This window comes from Elgaria multicarinata, chromosome 2 (assembly GCF_023053635.1).
Source record: "Elgaria multicarinata webbii isolate HBS135686 ecotype San Diego chromosome 2, rElgMul1.1.pri, whole genome shotgun sequence".
Taxonomy (NCBI): Eukaryota; Metazoa; Chordata; class Lepidosauria; order Squamata; family Anguidae; genus Elgaria; species Elgaria multicarinata.
In genome coordinates, this window is record NC_086172.1 from 133693987 (window position 1) to 133718394 (window position 24408).

Genomic DNA, 24408 nt, shown 5'->3' on the forward strand with positions numbered 1-24408 from the left:
AATCCAGCAGGATTTATTTATTCCTATAAACACCCTTCCACATGTGTTGTTAGTCAATAGAGTTGCACAACTGAGCAACTGACAAGTTGCTTCTATTGATAAGAAAGATGATGCACATCTGCATCATGGGCCACCAGTTGTTAAATCTTACTTGCCTGTGAACACAGATCAACTAAGGCCTTGTTGTTTTAAAATAATAATCTGAGAGTTTTAGGAAGCTGAATTCTGTGACGAATGCAAAACTTTTCACTTTTCCTGCTTTTTTGTAGAACTGTGATATAGCTCAATCCTGTTTTTGCACACTGGTTGTCAAAGCAAGTTCTATGTCACTCACTTCAAAATAGCCTAGAGCTTGACTATGGAGCAGGGCATAAATGTTTGTTTTGCTCTTTCAGTGTAAGGCTTCAGCCTGAATTCCCTTGACTAAGGTTGGAGCAGGTGAGTCATCCTAAACACCTATGAACAAATATTATTTTAAGTTGAAAATCTGTCCTAAATGCAATACAATGATAGGTATGTTTACACAAATATTTACACAAATATAGTTGTGATATAAATTACAATAAGAAATTATTATATCTGTATGTCTCCTTCTTAAAAACACCTACACAAAGTTAAAAAAAACAGATTAATGGAGTAGAATGTGTGTTTCAGTAGCCTATTTGAAAAAATCTGTTATTTCAGCACAGCCCAAATAACCCATCTTTCTCAGACTAAATGTTCACTAACTTACCATTCCCCTTCGAGCAATCTGCTGCCATATTATCAGAAAAGAAAAGTTTTTAAAAACTTGCTCAGCTTTAAATAAATTCAGTTTAACAAAAGTTACTAAATGATGTTACATTTTTTAAAAAAAAGAGCATTCTGCTCTATTAGGTTTAGAACTGTGACTCAATGTAATCATGAGACAAGTGATATTAATTATATTCATCTTCTGCATACAATAGCAAAGCTAGTATACCATACCATGACACACATATTTCTTACCATGCACATATGTAATTTTTAATTTTCATTGTGTTAGATCCAGCTTCTTTTTTTGCCAGCAGGAGCATTATCTGAGTGGAGTTCCACTCAGAATGTTCTTGCCAGTGGAACAAAGGGGAGATTATCATTTCCGAATCTTTGCCACTGTTCCAAGAGTCCCCCAACCTCCAAAGTGGATTTTCAGAGGGGTAGAGGGAACTGCCAGAGAAAGTGGAATGAATGAATGAATGTTCTACCAGAGGATCCAAGCCAAAAGGTATTTTAAGTGCTCAGCTAATAATATTAAGCCAACACAGGGGAATTTTGGTGACACAGAATGGTAATTTGACAACCTTTTAGTCACTACTAAGAAGATTCTGATTATGGCCACCACTCACCTAACCTCTGAAGGCAGGGAAAGGTTTGGACACTCAGTTAAGGGCTTCTAATGCAAAGCTTAGAGATCAGGCAAGTTCATATAGGAGAAGGGTGTCCTTCAAATGTCCTGGTCCCAAGCAATTTAGAACTTATTTGTACCCCAAAATAAACTGTGGGGAATAGATTTGAAATAAACACACGACAAAGGAAAAACAATATGACTCAACTGCTAAAGAATGGAGTACAATGAGTTCCAGTAATAAAATCTAGCCTTTAAGGATTGCTTTTGGAAATCTCACTATGGCCTTAGCTAGACCTAGCGGTCTAGCAGGATGGAAGGGTGAAGATCCCGCGATATTTTCATCACGAGATCTCCCCTTCAATTCACACGTGGCACGCGATGACCTCAGACAGAGGCGTCACACCCACCATTATCATTTTTTTAGTTAAAGGGCCAGCAGCACACAAATGCTCGTGTGCAAAGGTGAGTTATTTTTAAAAAAATACTTTCCCTGCTCACCCCACCCCACCCCCGATGGGCGCAGTGCTCCTGAGGAGCGCTGCGACCCTTGAGCGACTCCCGGCTCCTCACGAGGAATCGCGAGGAGCCAGGACAAACTGTGGCAACCGGCCACATGTTCTGCGGTTTCAGGCTCAGCCTGAGACTGCAGAAAAACTGGGCCTAAAGGGGAGGGCGAGATCCTGGGGCAAGGGAGGGATCATCCCTCCCTGATCCCGGGATCCTCTGTGTATCACGTGGATGCACAGGGACAATCCTGGGGATCACCCCAGGATTTCGCCCCATCTAGCTATGGCCTCTGACTGGCTACACAAGAGACAACAGTGAAATGCTGCTAATGCTTTACAAGGAGAATGAGAGTGGTTTCATCTTGCAATTTCAACTGATAATGCCACCCCACCCTGTTTTTAAATAGTAGTAGTAGTAGTAGTAGTAATAATAATAATAATAATAATAATAATAATAATAATAATTTTATTTCTTACCCGCCTCTCCCTTTGGATAGTTGTCAAATGTGTAACAGTCCTGGCCAGGAGGTGGCTTCCCCAATCATACTAACAGACAGAGGCCTGTTTCGCACAACACAACTCTGGGTTTGTTTTTAAAAATGACCCAGGTTTGTTATGCAGGAGTGTCTAAACAAGCATTGTGTCTTAACCTGGATTACCCTAACAAGCCAGACAAATAATCAAACAATAGACTGTGGATTATTTATCTGGCTTGTCAGGGGAAAGACAAGCCAGAGGTCCAGGTTTGAACACAGCGGTAAACAACCCAGTAATAGAGCATCCCTGGTTTGTTTAGCCTTGAGCTCTCCAACATGGTGGCCATGGACACCAATGTGCCCACAGACATCTTTCTTGGTGTTCACCAGGCTCCCTGCCTCTCCTGATTTTTATTTTTTAAATATGTATATATTAGGAGAATGACATACTGCAAAGCAAAGGGCTGCCCTTCTGCACCATACTTATTTGGGTAGAGGTTTTGTGTTTTGGAGCTCTGAACACACCTCTGTATTGTACTTAAGTTCTTGGGCAGGTTACTTTTCTTTTCGTCACACCAGTTTGTATTCTGGGAAATGAGTGTTCTGGTCCTGCCCACCATGGTAGCCATTTTATGAAAGGAGAATCCCCCCAATGGCAGCAATTTTGTGAGAACATCCATGACACTCTCAGAAAATTCCAAAACTGCCATTGACCCAAAAAGTTTGGGGAACCCTGCACTACTCCCACTTGCAGTGCGCGTGGGAGTAGTGCAGGGAGTAGTGCAGGGAGTAGTGCTAAGGCACACTAAAGGGGCAGTGCGCATCAGCACACCATGAGGACCTGGAGAGAAATGAACTCTGTCCCAAGCTGGAGCTGGAGCAGTCTGTGCAGGCTCCTGTGGTGTTGAGAGCGAGCCAGAGAGCTGTGCAGCATTTCTAGCTGGAGCAGGCATAGAAAGGGTTAAGAGTTGAGAATGAACCAAGGCACCCTTAGCAAGATCAGCTAATAAAGCTTCCTTTAAGTGCTGCAGTAGCAAGGGTGGAATTTCTAGAGAAGCCTACTCCCCCTGCTGGCTGCCTAGCTATTGGGGAATCGCATGGTTTTGGCAGGAAACCACAACAGGCATGGAGCATGATGCCCCTGTTCCTACTGAGTGGTCTGTGAACCCCTGGAACTCCCCTCAGGGGAAGACTGTGCTGAAAACAAATCCCCCAAATTTCCAGCCATGTCTGCTTCTTCCTCATAAAGAGAATTCTTCATCTGCCCTAAAGTTCCTTCTGGCTAGCCGCCTGGGACACAATGTCGCAAAAACTGGGCTCCTGTTTTTAAACCCAGAGGATACACGACCACTTCAGTGAGGCAAAATTGCAAAACTGAGTTATAAAGGCGGGAAGGACTTTAAAATTGGAGCAGTGATTTTGCCTTGACCACTAGGTGGCGCCTAAGACCCACCTGAAGTACTGTTTACATGCACAAGAGAAATGATGCAAGGCCTCCCATGGGACAGCCTATCCTATTTTGCTCTTTGAAGGGGAATTCTGAAGCTGAAAGCCTTAGTGTGTTCTGCTCTATATATGTATTGAAGTTGCTTAATTTATTCTATTGTTTCTAATTATATTTTTAAAAACCTGCATCAAAACATCTCTATGTAAATCTAGGTATCCATGCATATACACATCAATGATGATTTTTAACCTGAATATATTAGGTGGGCACATATGAAATCTTAAATTAAAACTTGATGATTCTCTGGATTTTTAGTTCTGGAGTACTTGCAGTGATCAATAAGTCAGTCCTACTATTAAACAAGATAGGGCAGTTGGCCTCAAGTGGAAGTTATTAGCTATTTAACCTGCAGTTTGATACATACTTACTTCCCTGGGGGGAAATCCCATTGAATTCATTGGGGCTTATTTTTGAGTAGACATGCACAGGATTATGAGGTTAGTTTATTATGATGTTTTTATTGGCACAAAGGCACTATTTGGATTTTCTGCTTCAGGCACCAAATTTTCTCATGCTGTTTCTGCCAATCAAAGCCCCGCTATTCATTTTCATAGAATCATAGAATCATAGAATAGCAGAGTTGGAAGAGGCCTACAAGGCCATCGAGTCCAACCCCGTGCTCAATGTAGACACCCTTCACTTCTAAGGTCAGTTAACACTATCCAACCAGGTATGTATTTTAAACATATTATAAATTACTAATTTTCAGGCATCTTCATATTTGGATTTTTTACCAAAATTAATAAATAACAGATTAATACTGTTGATGGAAAGCAGTAAGATAATATATCCATAAAACTGCTAAATGAAGCTTGCATTCTACTAGAATAGGCTCAAATTCCAACCTGTTACCTGGAGGGAATCTACATGTCGTACTGAAGGCGCTTGCATGCGCCCCCAGTACACCCCCAAAACGATGGTGTAGATTCTGCCTACCTGCAGCCCAGAAGACACGGAGGAGGAGGCAGCTGGGGAATCCGGCCGCGTCCTTGCCGCTGCCTCCTCCCCGCCGGCCTCCTGCTGCCGGGGTAAAAGCGACCCGGGTCGGAGAGCTCGGCGGAAGCGAAAGCCGAGCTCTCTGACCCGGGTCGCTCTTACCCTGGCAGCAGGAGGCCGGCGGGGAGGCGGCGGCTGCAAGGACGCGGCCGGATTCCCCAGCCGCTGCCTCCTCCGTCTCTTCTGGGCTGCAGGTAGGCAGAATCTACACCATCGTTTTGGGGGCGTATTGGAGGCGCATGCAAGCGCCTTCAGTACGACGTGTAGATTCCCTCCAGAAGTCTACCCTCCCCCAAATCAAACCAGATTCAATTCTGTGAAGCAGGGACAGAATTTACACAGCCCACTTGTTATCCTAACTGTAGCATGGTGTATTCTGTGCTTGAGTGCTGGCCTCTGTTATGACGTAAATCTATTGTGAGCCCTAATCCAACTAAAGTGTAAGACAACATAGGCTGCAATCCTATGCATATTTACTTGAAGTAACCCCAATTAATACAACTAAATAACTGCATTGATTTCAATGGGAATTGTAGCACAATCCTATCTATGTTTACTTGGGAGTAAGTTTTAGTGATTTCAGTGGATTGTACTCCCTAGGAAACGTGTACAGGATTGCAGTCATGTAGCCCAATCCCAAGCATGACTTACTTGTAAATCCCACTATGTTCATTGGAGCTTACTTCTGAGTAAGTGTAAACAGAAATAAAGCTTTAGTCACAACTAATTTTAGCTGGACCAAGACCAATGTCTAAAGCCTTCAACCTTAGCTGTAAATATTTCAGTTTGTATACTTTTCTTGTAATCAGTACATTTTGGACTGGGGCTGTATTGAAATAATGTTGAAATGTACTTATCTGGGGTTCATTACATGTTTCTCATTTCAAGTGAGAAACCGTAGAGAACAATAGTACCCCCAAATGAATGCATATCCTGGAATTTAGTATTACAGCCCAGAATATCAAATCAAATTGATCTTAAGATGCCCAAAATTGGCTAACAAAAGACCAGATTCCAAAGACCTGGGCATATTCACCCATACTCTGCTCTCAAAAGAGAAATTCTAGATTACTAAAACATAGGTATGGTTCTCAGAACTGCTTATTTGAGACAGCCGTAAAAGACTTAATGTACCAGCATCCAAGAAAGGAAAACTACATTCCTGTCAGAGGCTCCAAGGCAACCATTTCAAATGTGTTCTATATAAGCTCTGCCCCCTGCATTTCAATATTTATCATCTTTCTTATCCTCATTCTTTCAGCCCTTTCCTATGAATTATTTATGTAAGCCTTTTCCCAATAAATATCCATGACTATCTCAGTAAGAATGGACTTAAAAATTTTCTCACATGTAACCTTCAACTTAACAAAAGGAAAAGTTTAACATCTGCAATTATTTTAGAAAAATATTATATTTTTCAGATTTTTCAAGGGATCACGCTATCTTGGGCTATCTGTGCACCACATTTCATCTTTCTAGGTCAATAATTTTGATATGAATTGTTGAGTTCCCAGCTTCTTTATATAAATATACTGTTATAAACAGGAGTAAATGGAAGTGCTATGCTCACCTTGTTTCACTACAGTGAAAATAAAGACAAGACAAATTTGTATTGTAATATTTTCCCCGCAGTACTGTATCTGCATTATGAAAAATATACTTAAACTTCTAAAATCTTACAATATAATATTTTGTGCTTTTTTGCAAAAGCTGCAGTGACATATTAAATCAGAACATTTACATCATAAAATGTGGTAAGTAGAACAGATTTTCACTTTAAGAAGCAACTGCTTCTCTGCTATGAAATATGGCTCAATATGGTTAGTAGTGTTGTTAGAAAGTATAATTTATTTATTACATTTCTATACCGCCCAATAGCCAGAGCTCTCTGGGTGGTTATAACACATTGGCCTGGTTCAGACAACACGCTAAACTATGCTACTTAACCACAAAATGGTTAAGGGAAATGAATTAAGGTTAATGAATTTCCTTAACCATTTTGTGGTTAAGCAACATGGTTTAGCGTGTTGTCTGAACCAGGCCATTGAATATAATACATTTGGAGCAATCTAAATACTTTTTCACTTACTTTTGAAATCTTACTCTTGTTGTCTCCTGTCAGAAATGCCAAATTGTTGATTTCATTCTGAATCACAAAATTTTGTTCTTCTCTCTTGAAATTCTGAAAGAAATACCAAGTTAAAATATGGTTGTTGAGCATTTATGTAAAATGTTGATGATATTCCTATCTGTGAATTCGCATATTTAAAAAGTGAAATGTGTAACCTTAAGAAAAGAACAGCATAAGGATAGCCATACTGGATCAGACCAAGGATCCATCTAGCCCAGAGACAGGATACTCACAAGCAGGCCATAAGTGCAACAGCACCCTCCCACAAATGTGCCCCAGCAAGTAGAGTACATAAGCATACTGCCTCTGATGCTGGAGATAATATAAACTAGTAGCCATTTCCTAATTATGCCTAACATGGAGTTTGCTTCTTTTTCTTTTTTAACAGCAGCTGGACACTTATCTTACATGTGATTTACACCAGAGGATGAAAACCTCAGCTACCATTCGGAAAAGTTCGTCAGAATCTGCATCTGGTTTTTTAAGCCAGTTTGATCTAAATAGAAAAAACAAAATAAGTTTATTAGACTAACATATTATTAATATGTGTTCTATACTATATCATTCCTGCTACTCCCTTGCTTTGTTTCTGATAAGCACAATAGCAGCAGCTCACTGCAATGTAAAAAGTGTGTATTTCTCTATCAACCTGTGTAGGAGAGAAGCTCTTTACTCCTCTTACTGCTGGGCTGCATGAATTTAACAGTGCAATCCTATATATGTGTACTCAGAAGTAAATCTCACTGATGAACCTGGAAGTTAAGTCCCACTAAACTCAATGGGGCCTACTGGGCCATCATGTCATGCATAGGATTCCACTGTAAGATGCTAGCACAGAACATATGTTTTATCACAAAATAATTAATTTCTCCATAAAGCCACATGATCTTAACACTACCCTATGTGATACAAGTAGAATTAGTGAAGCAATGGAATTTATAGATTCCTTTTCACCAAAACCAATAAAGACTTCAGAAATACTTAATTTACACTTTTTCAGGGTCTAGAGACCATTTTGAAAGATGCATGGTCGAGGAAGTTTCTAATTCTAGAATGATATACTTTCTCTAAAATACAAATTGCTTAAGAATATGATTCCTTTTAATATGTTCCTTTTAATTGATGCTAGCAAATGATTGGCCTAAACTGCCTTGGGGCATTTAGATGCAAGCTTTCAAGGTCAGAGAATGATTTTCTACTTAAATGAGCATTGCTGATTTTTCCTATTAAACAATTTTAGACATTTACAAGGGTTTCATAACATTAAAATATTCTGAATTGTAATATTTAAAAGGTAAGCTGCATTAGAAGGCTGAGGACTGTAGGACTGAATTAAATTGCTTCTGCAGCTGTTTCCTCTATATGGTCTCATCATGTATCTGAAAATCCTGAACTCTTCTGTTTATACAGCGCTTCACAGAATTAAGGCTGATGTTGAGGCAATCATTCACATGCTCCTTTCCCTTCCTAACCTAAATTTAGTGAAGCTTGATAATGTTCTCTTTGCCCTATTCTTTATTGATTTTTTAAAGAAAGCACTCTATTCTTCCTTGTGTCAAGTGTCAAAGCTATCAAAGTTTCCACTTGATGCCTTTAGTTAACACTGTTTGTTGATCCATAAAGTGACCTTGACTTGCATGGCCTAGACAGGCAGTATTTGCTTGTCTATTGCTCCAAAGATAAGGGGGCTCTACTAACTGAATTACACATAACCTGAATCCTGATTTTGCAACACAGTTATGGTAAGCTAATATTTCACAGATGCAAATGACGCTTTAAATGAAAAATAGATTTTTGTTTGTATTTTAAAGTGAGGTAAGAAAATATTTTACCTTTTCTTAAAGGTGAATCATAGTTTGGCAATTTTGGGAGTGGGAGACAAAAAACCAGCATTTTTGAAGAGGTGAGGAAATGGTGTGTGTGTGTGTGTGTTGCTTTCCAAGTGGGAGCACTACAGTCTGCCTCCCTTTTTTTCTCCCCCTTGGACTCAGTGACCTGGTTTGGATGACATGACATGTTAATTAACCCTTCGGTGCTGCAGTGTGTGCTCTCTGCCATCATGAATATGCAAGCCGTGGCTGGGAGTTGCTGTGGTTTATCGAGTCATACGAACCCAGGTGATGGAGGTTGACAGTTAAAAACCCTTAAAAACAGTGGCTTGTTGCAGTAGGGGTTGAGGATGTACCCCCACTGTGTGGTGTAGCAGTTTTGGATGACATGGCAACCCACACTGCATCATGGGTAATTATGCAAATTGGGTCATGTGTGCAGCACGCATGGGGCCAGGGCTAGAATCCATGATGGGTTCTTTTGCTCCTATAATCATCCAAACACAGACAGCCTTTTTTAGAATTATGTGAAGGTTGTTTAATCCTCAAATAAACCCCACTGCCTGGGTTAGTAGAACACGACGAGCTGCGGAAGCACCTGACCGGGCTTGCATATTCATAATGGCAGCTGGAATGCATTGCCCCTCCTGATGGGTAAATTAACCCATGATGGGCTGTTGTGTCATGTGAACAGGCCTAGTGTTTGTGCTACAGCAAATGCTGGCATCTCAAAAAGTGGTCTGGCCTCCCCTCAAAAATGTCACTGACATGATGTTGTGAGAATAGAACTACAAAAGTGGGGGGTATTTTCAGCTCAAATTTAATTTTTCATATTACCTTCCAAACAGTGTATTTATTTGCTATTAACAACTTTCATGTGCTCAGAATGTAAAGATTATTAAACTTTTGATACATTTCAGACTGCTATAATGGAAGGAAATCTAACTCAATCACAACATTACTGCATGTACAACAGTACCATTTTAGGTTAATGGGATTTGAAAAAGATGATGGAGATAAACATTATTGAAGGAATGTTCTAGAGGTTAGAGTAGGTGAATATAATATGGCTGCTGCAAGCCATTCCTTTAATAGGTGGATTGGTGTTAATGGCCCAAAGTAGATGGCTGATGGGAGTTAATGATTAGAAGATAGCTGGAGATCTTTGTTGTGTATTAGTCATCAGAGCTTTGAGGAGATTACATCCCAAACTAAGGAGTGTGTATGTGTGAAGGAACAAATGAAACAGTTTGGGACAGACAGAGACAGGGCAAATAAATAAATCTATTTAATATCTTTCATATTCACCTACCTGTTGTTGTCTACATAACGGATCAACATAGGATAGAAAGCATAAAGGTCTCGACAAAGAACTGCAAATTCATCTAGAATGAGGAGCTCTGCTTCTTGGGTATCAGTTTTACTGTCTGCTTTCAGTTGTTCCTCCTCCATCACTATCTTTATGGCTTTCTTCTTTAGTTTTTCCAGTGTTGGAATAAAATGACTTTTCAACAGATCTGGCCTGGCTTTGCTAATAATTGGCTGAGCATATACTATATACAAAAAATACATACAAAAAATAATTTAAAACATATTTTGTTACAGTGCAATTATATACCCAAATACATTCTTTCAAGTTCTAATTTTATGAGTACACAGAACTGTGTCTCTAGGCCTGAACTGTGATGTAACAATATGTGCATGAGCTGACTTGACCCTTAAAATTGTGCACACACCCTTCCTTTTGTGCACAAAGGGAAGAGTTTTAAAGAGAGCTTCAGAGAAGAAAGCTACGGCTAATAGAGAAGAGAACTTTGGCAAATGGGCAGTATAGAAATGTAATAAATAAATGATTTAACTGCTCCTGTTCAGTGTTTGAACTCAGTTTGTCAGGTGCAGCTCGGGAGTTCATGGCATCCATGACAAACATGGGCCTATCCCAATTGGTCTCTGGACCCACACATTCAACAGGTCACACCCTTGATGCTGTTTTCAGTTCCGAACAGATGGATCTGTGGGCAGAGGTGTTAAACACCTCTGTGTTGTCACGGACAGATCATTTTCTGGTCAGGGTTAATATCATGGCTACTATCCATCCCTGCAAGGGTGGCGGACCTATTAAGATGATTCACCCTTGAAGGCTGATGAATCTTCTTGAATTCCAGAAAGCCTTAGAATGTTCTATGGCTGGTATCGTTGATGATCCTGTAGAAGCCCTGGTCAATAGATGGAATCAAGAACTGACTAGGGCTATCAAAAAGATCGCCCCCAAACATCCTCTCTGACCCGCTTCTAACTGGGCACCCTGGTATATAGAAGATCTCAGGGAATTGAAGAGGGAAGGACGATGACTGGAGTGTTGATGGCAGAAAACTTGACTCATATCTGACAAGACACGACATAGAGAACATCTTCGTTCCTATGGGGTGGCAATACGTGCAGTGAAGAAAGCTTTCTTCTCTGCATGCATTGTCTGTGAACTGTTCAGGGTGGGGAGGGATCTAACTCAGACACCTTCTCCCCTGAACCCGATCTTAGAGCCTCTGGTAGTTCGCTGTGATGCCTTTAATGATAATTTCACAGATAAAATCTCTCGGATTTAATATATTTTATAGTTCTACAGTTTCATATATTTTATAGTATTTTTATATTTGATGTTGTTCCCCGCCTCGATCCAGAGGGAGAGGCAGGTAAGAAATGAATATATTATTATTATTATTATTATTATTATTATTATTATTATCTAGCTCAATTGCTTTTTAAAAGTAAGCTGACTGCCATGGAAAGAAGAGTCATTTTATACAATCACACCCACACCCACATTTTTTTAATAGGAAATTAATTGTCATCATTTTTTCCTATCTTTCTCTGACAGCTAGGTTTTCCACACAAAGGAAGCCATACATTGTCTGATTTTAATTTAACTAACAAAACTAATTACAAAAATTACATTGCTTGTTAAATGTATATCTGACTGTGTGAGAGAGACACCTTTCATAAAGAAAGTTCATCCATGAGAGAATTAATGTTTTCTTGGTGCTGACAAATATAACAGGTATAGTAATTAATTCTTTGAATTAAATTTGCCTTAGGTACCTGCAATTCTCTTCATCCAAGTTGCTTCATCTATCCCCAGGTTATTATTGATGATTTTCAAAATGTTTCCCAGTATGATGCTGAGATGTTCAGAGGTTACCATTGTGCAGCAGGGCCCAGCGCTTTCAGAAATGTTTTCAGGCCCTTTTCCCCACCAGTATGATAGGTAGTTGCACAGCATGGGCAAAATCACCTCAATCACATGTGGCATTTCAGTATATCTGGCTCCAGATTCTGCCAAGCTGTTTATTTCTTTCATTAAACCATCCAAGTGAGGGATTTCTGGACACATTTCCTCCACTGTTTCAGGCATCCCTAAAACTTCATATTGTGATACATAACAATAATTTTGTGGAGGTTACTTAATGCATTAAACAGCTGAAACACAATTTATCTAATTTTATTTCCACCACAACACTGACACAAAGGGATATGTTCTATCCCTTCCTCTTTTGGAGAAGACTAGACAGGTTCTCCATGGCTACAAACATGATTCATGTATGTGAACCACCCAGAGAGCTTTGGCTATGGGGCAGTGTACAAATGCAATAAATAAATAAATTCATTATTTCCATCTACTGTTCAATAGCGATGGGGGGGTTAGCTTGTATACATTCATAGAACTAGATAATTAGCAGTTAACAGCTAACAATGAACCCCTTCAGTCTACAGGTGGGAGATCATGTGACTGAATGCTGTACAATACAAAAAATATGGTATATATGATTGCCACAAGATTATATGCTGGAGAAACAGTAAAACGCTTTAAAAAAACTATTGTTGCTGTGGCTTCATTTGCATGGAGAACATAAAAGTGTGACCTGGGCAATCCACAGAGACAGACGTAACTTCCTGGCAATGATTCCTGTAACTGTGGCAGGAGATTTTCAGCCATTGCAATAATTAGGAATCAGAGCACAAATGCAATAAAATGTATGAACTTGCCCAGAGACATATTCCAGAAGTATATCTGATACAGATCTGTTTTTACCATATTATGGCCATTCTATGAACTCTCCACATCAGAATGTCTCCACATGAACCCCGCCCCCCCGTGAGCTTTAGAGACACCTGGAGATTTGAAACACTGAGGCCAAGCTGTGACATGGGAGGTCTATAATCAGAATCACCCATATCGTGAGGAGCTATGTGTGCAGCAACTCCATGTGAGGGAACCATCAAACTGCAGGTGGTACCTTTTCAACAAACTAACTTCAGGCCGTGAACTGACTTCATCCACCCAGGCTGGCCACTGGATCCTCCAGGGCAGGCAGAAGTTTAAAGGTCTTCCAGCTCCAGTTGAACCTTGTTTGAGCAACATGGTCTTTCCGAGCTCTGCAGTGTTCCTATTTCCTAGGTTATTCTTTAGTCCTAATTAAAGTAACTAATAACTAGGTTATTCTTTAGTCCAATCCTGACCTCTGGCTTATCCCAAAGCTTCCAGTTCCCAGCTCACCTCAAACTATTGCCTACAGCCTAGCCCTGACATAGTAGCATGGAGACCCTAATCAGACTGGGCCACACCACTGTGGAAGGTCTAATTCTTCCCACCTGCATAATTTCCTGTGTTAAAATCACAACCAATGCAGCTGTTTATGTTCTTCACCATGAAGCAAATAGCAACTTTTGGAAGGGGTGGTTTCATTCAGGAAAATGGTGCAGGGAGAAAGGTTTCTACTTCCCAACCCCAGAGCTGTGGTCGTGATAAAATAATTCCCCCCTCCCTTGACACACCACAGGTGATCCTGATCACAGATTTCCAGTGTCACATCTAATTTGGCCTTCCAATTTATTTATGTAATCTGGATGCATGACTCTGGGATGAATTATTGCAACTTCATAATTTAACAAAATACACTTAATTGGGAACACAGATAAAAAGTATGACAGACTGGCTACTGTTAGATCAGGGGCGGGGAACCTCTTCCAGCCTGAGGACAGAATTCAATTTTGGAGACACTCTTGGGGACCACATTCTAGTGGTGGGTGTGGCTGAAGGCAAACAGGGTGGAGCAAAGGCAAAACAGGTGGGTCCAAAATATGAGCAGCTTGTCTTAAAGCTCTTACTGTTAGTAACTAAGCCTTTTGAGAAGTGTTTCAACTCTTTAGAATGGGAAAACGGTATAAAAGCCAGGAAACTACCAAACAATTGATGGTTAGGTGAAAGGGCCAGAGAAAGGGGGCATCTGAGGAACACTGGAAGGCCAGACTGGGACCCCAAGAGGGCCAGATTTAGCCTAAGGGCCTGAGGTTCCTTGCTTCCTGTGTTCGACTATATGCATGGTGAATGAATGTGATATCAACCTATCAGTTCAGTTTTGTAGCCATGGATCTAACCAACATTTTTCATTACCACAGGCAAGAAAATAAAATTAAAACTTACAAAATAAAATTTAAGTTGTCAACTTATTTCAATACATTATAGACTTTTATCATGAAGAAACCCACAGACTAATGGATCTTTGCATACAAGTGCAATTCCATAAGAACGTCAATCAAATATTTCTGTTAAAGCGGGTAAGGGGAAATATATGAGCGTATTTCAAGTGAAATGCAGGAAAAGGTCTAAAAATGGACAAGAAAGATGCAGTTTCACTTTAAATCCAAAGGACCTTATATGTTCCGAAGCAGAGTACTTACTAGCTCTCTCTCTAGCAGTTTTTGTGTTGAAGACAGAGAGGGTATTGTAAAGATTGAGAGAAGGTTCAAGAAATGATACTGGAATTGCTGCTGCAAGTGAAGCTAAGCACTCACCAAGAGCTGGTCGTTGCCTGTAAATGCCAGAATTAAAACATTATAAATGAGGGGGGGGGGGTCTACAATGTACTGGAAATTCCAAGACATGTAGCTATTTTTCTAATCAAATTCACAGAATAAGGGTTGAATCCAACACAGCACTTGCAAAGATCTGCCAGTGCAATAGGGCCTTCTCTCCACCTCCCCCACCTATGACAGCCCTCTGCACCACCCTAAAATCAGCGTCAGAGAGTTTCCCCCTGGAGCAGATTTTGAAGATGTGCAGGGGGCTGCAGGGGGGAAGATAGAGTCACACACACCATCTCAGTTCCACTGAAGGAACAACATTCGACCTAACCTAAGTTAATTTTAATCAGCAGTAAGATTTGGCTTCCAATGTTTCCTCAGTTGGCTTTCTATAAAGGAAACGTTTCCAAATGGGGCTGCAAATATCTTTTAATCTAGAAGGCAATGTCATGTTAAACCATTCTTTGTGAATAATCAAAAGTTACAGCTCAAGAAATTGCTCTCCTCGTGCTGCTGCAGAATTTTTCATGACTCATAGGTGAAAACACTCTCTCAGGGACCAAACCTCAACAGAATTCATTATCTCTGTTGGCACAGGCATATTTATTTCTGTACCTTGCAATATTAAGTAGTACTAACAGTAACCTTGTAGAATATATAAATTGAATTATTTTTATTAAAACGTATGTTTTCTGGAGGAAATTGAATAAATGGGTAATTAATTGTTGATTTTTGTGTACTTATTTCTATAGAAAGTGGGAAAGAGTGCAGTCAAGGGTGGATCATCACTGAGTTCTCTTCCCAGTGAGTCATCCAATGTGGCTTTTCAATGCTTGGGAGAGGCAGGTGACCTCCACACTGTGAATTTTCGCTTGCAACTTAATATTGATAAAATTCAATCATTAAGCTGTTCTGCCTATCTCATTTCAGTGGAAATTTATTTAAACTGAACATGTATGATCCTTTTTCAATTTTTTCCAATGTATATATACAGACTGAAGATTAACTAGTGTTTAAGAATTACCAATATTAGCAGTGAAAAGAAAACTATATGCTGAGAAAATACTTGCATTTAAACCTGAGAAAATAGAAGAATAATCTTCAGTGGAACCCTCTCCCTTCTTGGAAAAATGATGATGTGAATTTACACTTTATAACTAGGATGATTTAACAACAGAAGAATAATCATGCTATTTGCACCAAAACATCACTGAAATATACAATTCTAGCTCCTGTAAACCATGAAGGATGGACTGGGAAGCAGACTCAGGCTGTGCGTCTCAGCATTAAGTATATTTGTACAGTACTGTGATCAGTACCAGGTTCCTACATAACCATGGCTAGGAAGGGGCTGTAGCTCAGTGGTAGAGCAGGCTTAATCCCCACACCCAGCTTCTCCTGCCTAAAATCCTGCCTAAAACTAACAGCCAATGTTGACAGTACTGGGCTAGATGGACCAATGGTCTGACTCACTATAAGGCAGCTTCCTAGGTAACCCACTTTCAACTTCCCTTCCACACGCAGGGTTGAATTTGCTCTTGGACATCTGCATTTTGAACCCAATAGAAGGAAAAATCCAGTTGGGGAGAATTTTGAACTATAAAATGGGTAGGCAAAAAAAGGGTTAAACCTCCCCCCTGCTGCTTCCCCACTTTAATAGCATCTTCTGAACCTGCTTTCCTAAAAACAAAGTAACAAACAAAACATAACCAACATGAGATGTGTAATTAGCTCCTCTATTGCTGGTTTAAGAGAGAAACTAACCATGATTTGCACTGTTGCACACATAATAATATGCTATCATGGTATGAAGGGAAGAAAGGGCAGAAGAATTGTTCAGGAGAGGGGACTAGCACAAGATGTAGTGATGGCCACCGATTTGGATGGCTTTAAAAGGGGGTTGGATAAATTCCTGGCAAGAAAGGTTATCAATGGCTACTGGTGCTGATGGTTGTGTGCTATCTCCAGTATTCAAGGCACTAAGCCTGTATACACCAGTTGCTTGGAACATGGGTGGGAGGGTGCTGTTGCACCCTCTCCTGCTTTGTTGGTTCCTAGCAAATGGCTGGTTGGCCACTGTGTGAACAGAGTGCTGGACTAGATGGACCTTGGTCTGATCCAGCATGGCATATTCCAATCACTCTTGGAAATATTAAGAGGTACATATTTCCAAGAGTGATTCCTAGCTTGCAAACCATGGTTTGCAAGTAGCCAGTCTGTCCACACTAGATGCTGAATTTCTGCCTGCCACACGAGAGGCTACTCCCAGAGAAAGCAGGTAGGCAATTCTAGGATTTGTGGAACACTGAACATTCAATTGTGAAACATCCAATGATCTCAGTAATGCAAGGATTTTGCCGAGTATGTGGATGTATTCAAAATTAAGCTAAATTCTAAATTAAATTGAATCAACATTAAAATCACAATTAAATACTTTATAGAGTTTTAGTAACCTCTCTAAAGAATGTGTTAATCCATGGTAGGCTCTCAAAAGAATCTTATCCCTGTGGCATTATTGGAAATATATTTTCTTTCAATAATTATGACCTTACTGACAAAAATGTAATAGTAAACTAGAAGGGCCTTTGGATTAATAAAAAAGAAGAAATCAATCTGTACATCCTGAATACAAGACATTGTACAACTCCTAAAGGAAATGCTTTAGCTGCTAGAGTTTGCTGTTGCATTTGGGGCTGCAGTCAATCTTAAGTTAGTTATATACTAAGAAGATTTGTTTTAGTATATCCAGTTCTTTCTATTAAGTACCTTTCAACATAAATGTTCTTTCCAGTTCCAAGAGAGTACAGGCTACAAAGAATTCTGTAACATGAAACTTGAACATCACCTACTGAAAGAAAGTAGAAGTAAATGTTATTGCGTTCAAGCTAATATATCCTTTTAAATCAAATAATTTAGACTCTTTATAGGTTTTATCCAAATGATAGCTGGTTGTTTTATATAATAACTAATGGATAATGGATGTTTTATTAAATTTAATTAAATAATTAATGGATGCTTTATTAAATGTTAATTAACTTTCTATCCATTGTTGTCATTGGGTTTGCCTACTTAAGCAGAGTTCCGCTCATAGAAAAAGTATTCCCAGGGCACAGCTAGACCTAAGGTTTATCCTGGGATCATCCAGGGTTCGCCCCTGCCTGAGCATTGGATCCCCTGTGTGTCACCTAGATGAACAAGTTTGACCCCTGGACGATCCAGGGATAAACCTTAGGTCTAGCTATGGCATAAGTCTCCATTCATGGGAAGGAAAGAGACTATTTTCACCTATTCTCCCTTTTCCCTGGAGCCCCCTGAAAATCTGCTCCAGAGGGTTGGTTTTGTAGACCAGGTTGGGATGCAATGTAGGGGGTTGCAGAGAGTAAAGTGAACTGATGAAAATTGCCTGCCCTCTTTTCCACAAACAGAAGTGCACCTTTGAACCCATTTAGTTACTGTGAACCTGATATAAAACACTTTCCAATCAGTGTGTGGCTTTTAATTAACTTCAAAGAGTTTTAGACCATGGTCACTGATTTTTAGTCCTCTGCATTATTCAAGGAGTCAAGTAAAGAAAGGAGGTCCTAAACCACTTGCCCCTTCCACAACTCCCAGCTGTCCCACATGAGGAAACCTTTAACTAAGAAAGTTGAAGTTGGGGGACAAGTAGACTAAATTAAAATGAAAAAGTCGCAAGCAGTAAGTGATGGGCTGAAGAGAGCCCATGTAGACCCTGCTTCCTAATCATGAGGTAGAGCCAGTCTGGAAAGTTGAAAGCTCCTCCCACAGCAGAGGAGTCAAAGTTGCAAGCCAGTCCTGCCTCCTGAAGGGCAACCTGGGGCAATCTGAAAGATCTTTGAATGTCCTTCTTACTCTGCCAGAGAACTGAGCTTTCACAGGCAGACTTCAATGAGAGAGTTGGTCAACCTTTTTCTCTGCATTTAGAAGCTGAATATCAGGCAAAATGTCAAGGAGGAAAATTCCCACATGTCACTGCATCTCACCCTGGGAAAAAGCTATACCACTAGAATTTCTGCCTATCATGCACCTGATAAACCATATGAATTCTGTCAAACAAAATATAATCCTATTTTCTCCCGTAAATAAAAAGATATTCTGAGCAATCAGACTGGAAATCATTCCCTGCTCTGTCCCAGATATGTTGCTAGTCCCGTGGAGGCAAGGGAATGTGGAGGTGGAGGAGTTGGAGTGTGCTTTGTGAACATCCTCCAAGTTTTTTTTTTTTGAATGTTTAAACAAAAGACTTGCAAAACATTTGAGCCTCTGCAAGTCCTTGATTCTCTTGCATTTCTACTGAAAACTGAAAACATCGTCCAAAACCAAATATAAAAATGAGTACACTTACAAAGCAAGTCGGTGCCAAAATGATGCTGAGCAACATGTTCAAAAATTGATGTTAAAATAGGCAACAATGCGACTGTCGTGTAGTTGATATTCTGTGAGACACCTTTAATTTGTGTTCGGGAATGGGTAAATTTCCCAAGTTTAAGATTTTCTGATGTCTTCTCAAGATCTTCAGCTGCATTTTCAAAGAAGGCACGCAATCCTGCTTTAACCATCTCTGAACCAGATTTCATGACAGTTCTACAAGATAATTTTTAAAATGTCACTTGAAAATCAAATCCTAGACACAGATGTTATAAATTAAGTCTTACTCAATTAATGTTTTTTTTTTAGCATAATGGTGTTTATGTTAACTACATATACATCATTATTTAGAACTGGGGGAAAACCTTTAGATTCTCAAATTGTATACATAATAATAATAGTAATAATAATATTGTTGAACAGTGTAATTTCAAATTCAGATTTCTGATATTAAAATGTAAGACTGAATGTTAGGTTTTGCTAAGATTTTGTGATTAGTCCACTAACCATAATCAGCTTCGTGATTAGTCTACTGTCTATAATCAGATGTATGTCTCAATTAGGGGCTTTGCTAGACCTGCCGGGATAAGCCGGCAGGGAGGCGGGGCCAAGGCGCGCTAACGTTAGCGCATGCCGCCTCAGCTTCCAGACGCCGGACGCGCAGGGACGACGCAAGCCCTGCAGCGTCTGCCTTTTTTTTTTTTAGTTTAAAGGGGCCACGTGTGGCCCGAAGACTCCGGAGAAGGTAAGGGTTTTATTTTAGTTAACCCCCCCATCCGTCCTCCCTCGCCATCTCCTGTTCGTCGCCCTCCGTCCCCCCTCGCCATCTCCTGTTCGTCGCCCCCCCCGCCCTCCCTCGCCATCTCCTGTTCGTCGCCCTCCGCCATCCCCTCTCCTGCCGGTCCGGCCTTCCCTCCCCCATCTCCCCCCCGGATCACCCCCCCGGCACGATGGGCACAGCGCTCGTATGAGCGCTGTGCCAGGTCCGTGGCTTTTCGTGGCTACTCGCGAGTAAGCGAGTAGCCGCAAAAAGCCACGGACCTTCCTAGACGTTTCGCAGCTCCGGCCTGAGGCCGGGGCTGTGAAAAAGGCGCGCCATAAGCGACTTCGCTTATGGCGCGTTAGAGGAAGCCTCAGTGTGGCCTGGCGCCGGATTCCCCTGTGAGTCATCTGGATGCACAGCAGGGAAACCGGCCCACAAAGCGCGCTAAGGCCTCGTCTAGCAAGGCCCTTGGTCTATCACACACAAGCCCAGCAGAAACTGTGTAGGCTGTACCACTTCATGCTGCAGGTGGAGACTCACATGACTGAATGTTCCTCCATAGAATATAAACCTCCCCATAATGGTAGAAGGAGGTTTCAGGCCTAGCCACTCCTTATATCTAGTTCAGGGGAAAATTGCTTTGGATAATATCTTATTTACAGGTAAGAATGGAACACAGGTGTATATACCAGCAAACTTACCTTGTATCTAGTGTCTGAGCTAAGATGTGTAGGCAGCTAACCATTGTTGCAGCATCACTACCTATGAAAAATTAAGGGAAATAATATGTTGCTTTTTAAAATTTTCTTTAACACAAGGAAATGTAAAAATCAATATATCTCGGAAATGTATTTATGCTGGGGAGAACTAATATCTCATTCTGCTAATGAAAGTTGGAATTATTTTCATTTTCTTCTTATTTTCCCTCCCTAATTATTGTTATTTATAACATTTATTACATTTTTAACTGACCCCAGAATAGTTGTTTTAAATGGATATTGTCTGTTTTTGTTTGTATTTTATGCTTTTTATGGTTTTAAATTTTGTTTATTTGTTTCTAATTTTCACTGTTTTTAACTTTTGTAAACTGCCCAGAGAGCTTCAGCTATGGGGTGGTATATTATTATTATTATTATTATTATTATTATTATTATTATTATTATTAATAATAATGATAATAATAATTGACAGCATGCAGATTCCACACTAAAATCTGCGATTTCTGCTTGGCTTTTATATATCCTTCCCATCCAGAGTTTACTTTGATTTCTTTATTTAGAGAGTTGCCAATAGAGAAATTTTCTGGAATATCCAGGGGAACCCCAAAACCCACAAGATTAAAAGATGTGCAGCAGCGGGGGATGTACAGCCCTTTAGATTCCCTTTCTTAACCACTCCAACCAGGAATCAAAGATGTCGGGAGGGACAGAGACTGGATTTTGTCCATACTCCTTCTTGGCTCTGGGCTTCCTCTGGCTTAGGAGAAAGCTTTAGAGGTCCTTCCTTAGCATCCTCTTCTGCCACTTCAAGGTGCTCTCCCATTTCCCCCTCTCCTTCAAACATAGACTTAGTTCCTTGCTGAAGAAAGTGCTGACAACAATATCCTCCCATTCTCTAGGATTGGCTTTCTGAAAGATACAGCCATCTCTTGTGTTCACAGTTGGGTTGCTGCTTTTTCCATTGTTCACCTCACTTCTCCTTCACCCTTTCCCCCATCCATTGATCCTGTTCTTGCATCCTGGGGCTTCAGTAAGATGAGGGTAACTCCCAGCCCAAGATCATAAAATAAAGTCTTCATAGGAGAATTACTACTTTATTTATTTTTATGCATAATTTATTCTATACTTTTATTATGACACCATTTTCAGTTGCTGACAACTATTTGAAATGAATTGTCTTCTAGGAATAGTCCTTGTGGCAGCAAATACGTGGATAAAATATACTAACTGCTGAATCACAACATCATTGCAAAGCATTGTGCTATTGTCAATGCTGCAGGGATGTTGCAATGACCTTTCAGGAAGGTTCTGTGAGCAAAATTTGAGGATATTGTACATTTAATAATGGGCCAACTGCCTTTTCTATATTAACTGAAGAAAACATTTCTTGGGGGGTGGCGGAATTGAACTTTATTCACACAGATGGTAGGTTAAATAGTTTTTGTAGTAACTTGGGTTATGTAAAGATTTTAAAAATTGTTTAATTTTTCAAGAATATGTTTTAATTATCAAGTTTCTGTCTTACAGTCCCATCCCATGGACCTACTTTAGCACTATAGTCTAGTTGTTACCATAGCAGCATCTTGTACTTATCAACAGAAGTAGAAATGTTCTGTTCTTCCTGTTTGCTTAAGTCTGTACACAGTTACCTGGAAGTAGGTGCCATTGATATCAGTGGGGTTTATTTCTGAAGGATTGTGCTATAAATGTATTACTGACAACACAATCAACAAGAAACAATAAGAAAGATCTTACTATAGAAGCAGTAAATGGGAGTGGTAGAAGATTTTGCAAGATGAGCCACAAAAGTACAATGGGAGCAGAAAATGAAAGGCGTAGAACGGGACAGTTTGAAGGATTCTTCATTGTTAAAAATGCCACAGCGAAAAATTAGTCCACATTTTCTCACAAACTCAGAAAGGGTCCAGACAATCCATATATACTTGAAAACATTAAAAGAGTCTGTGTTTATAACTTAATCAATTTTTTTTCCTTAACTTACCGAAAAGTGAAATCCTATGTCTAACAAGAGCAGCAAGTTTGCAGAAAAGGCTAAAGCAGAAAAGAATACAAAACAGCAGGAAAAATACACAGAGATTAAAGATTTGTTAGGATAATAAAGTAATAAAATAGTTGTAAGGAACTGTGAGAATGGCAGATGTGAAACAAAGTTACAAAGTTACTTTGAATTAAATTGTGAGTCCGAAAGTAACTACAGTTAGAAATAGTTAAAGTGTATGTTTTAACATCCAGATAAAAACCTGATTATTCTAAAAACATAATGATTTTATTTGACTAATATACTTTGTGCTCACTATGTTTTACATCACGAAATAATTATATAGTGTAATCATTGTTTCTTTTTTAAGATGCAAAATAAAATAACAGGGTTGAAAAATTATTTAATTATAATTTAGCTAATTTTATATAGAAATGGAGCACAAATAAGTGTTTTGCTCTGTTAAAACTTTTGTAAATAAAATTCAAACAAATACCAGTGGAAAGAAATAGTCCATTCACTTGCTTCTTCATTATTTCTATGCTTAGAAACCAAATAGTGACCCACAAATAATGAAAATGGGAATATAAACTCATCAGAAGTCAATGGAAAGGACAACTTCCCTTGATAGCTCACTTCTCCCATACATTTCAAGAAGACAGAACTTCCACAGGCTTCTGACATCTCTCCTAGGAGGAACCCGCTCAGTTTTGGAAGCTTCCACAACAAAAAATTAACTAACCAGAAAAAAAATATACCTTAGAATTTAATAATACTGCTTCAACTTTAGTAACTCTAAGAGAACTGGAGGTTGTCCCAAGTGCAGACTAAGTGCAGGCCCTGCTCTGGATGGGTCAAGATGGGCTGTCTTTTCCTGACCAGAAAGTACCTTCATGAGAAGTCCAGTATGCAAGGACATACTTCAAGGAGATGTGAAACGTTAGAACCTATCACCACATGAAAGCTAACTGCTATATTCCCTACACTACCTGCAGTCGGACCCTGACCCGAATGATGCTTCAAGGTTTCTATCCATTAGTGCCAGATGAAGGTAGGTGGGGTGCGCCATATAACTGTTCATCAGATATGAGGTAGTAGTGCATTAGTAGTCAGTGTAACTAAGAGGGCTGCCCCTCTCCTTTAGTTTGCTAGTATCCCTTTTGGTGGCTTGGTGCCCTGTGATTAGTACACTAGTGTTATACAGTCCTTAATTCATGTACTCATGGGTTGATCTGGAAATCTTCCCTCCCCCCCCCCCAAGGAAACAAACAAGGAATAAATAAATAATACCTACTCTTCCCTGTAAATACATATTAAGTATTCTACATGTATCAAAGGTGACTGCCCCTCTTTGGGGTGAAATGATTTAAGGCAAAAACAGGGGAGGATCAGTTCCTGCAACTATGGTACACGGAATACATTTTAGGAGTTGATGAAGATCTTTATTAGCTTTTCCAGGAATTGTGATACTGAAGGACATGACACAGTCCTCTAAATAAGAGGTGCAGAACTTATGGCCCACAAGATTATGTTGGACACCAACTCTCATCAGCACCAGCCAGCAGGGCCAATGGTAAGGGATAATGGGAGTAGTAGTCCAGCAACATCGGGGGCTATAAGTTGCCCAACCTTATTCTAAAGTATAGTCACTAAAATAATAGCAGGTGGAATGTAACCCATAGGTAGAACAGGCATGCTTGCAGTGATCCCTCACTGTCCCTTGGTGTTCGAACTAGAAAGAAAGCACCAAGCTCTCACCCACCTAACTAGCTAAGCCAATAAAGTAGGGATTGGAGCAGCAACAACAACAACAACAACCCCCAATAACAACCCATGCCTAGGAGAGCAGTGAAAACCCTGCTACCTTACAT

At 39.9% G+C, this 24408-nt stretch overlaps 1 protein-coding gene across 1 annotated transcript in view; it reads right to left on the reverse strand.

Annotated features, from left to right (window-relative positions):
- Positions 1 to 24408, reverse strand: part of RYR3 (ryanodine receptor 3) — a 401651-nt gene that overhangs the window by 103473 nt on the left and 273770 nt on the right. Inside the window, exons 61-69 of the mRNA XM_063117743.1 lie at positions 22541 to 22590; positions 20521 to 20581; positions 19034 to 19272; positions 17437 to 17518; positions 14548 to 14678; positions 11908 to 12228; positions 10124 to 10364; positions 7391 to 7478; positions 6941 to 7033 (exon numbers count right to left, since the gene is read on the reverse strand). Of these exons, the coding sequence (XP_062973813.1) occupies positions 6941 to 7033; positions 7391 to 7478; positions 10124 to 10364; positions 11908 to 12228; positions 14548 to 14678; positions 17437 to 17518; positions 19034 to 19272; positions 20521 to 20581; positions 22541 to 22590 (1306 nt within the window). The remainder of the gene's footprint in view (positions 1 to 6940; positions 7034 to 7390; positions 7479 to 10123; positions 10365 to 11907; positions 12229 to 14547; positions 14679 to 17436; positions 17519 to 19033; positions 19273 to 20520; positions 20582 to 22540; positions 22591 to 24408) is intronic.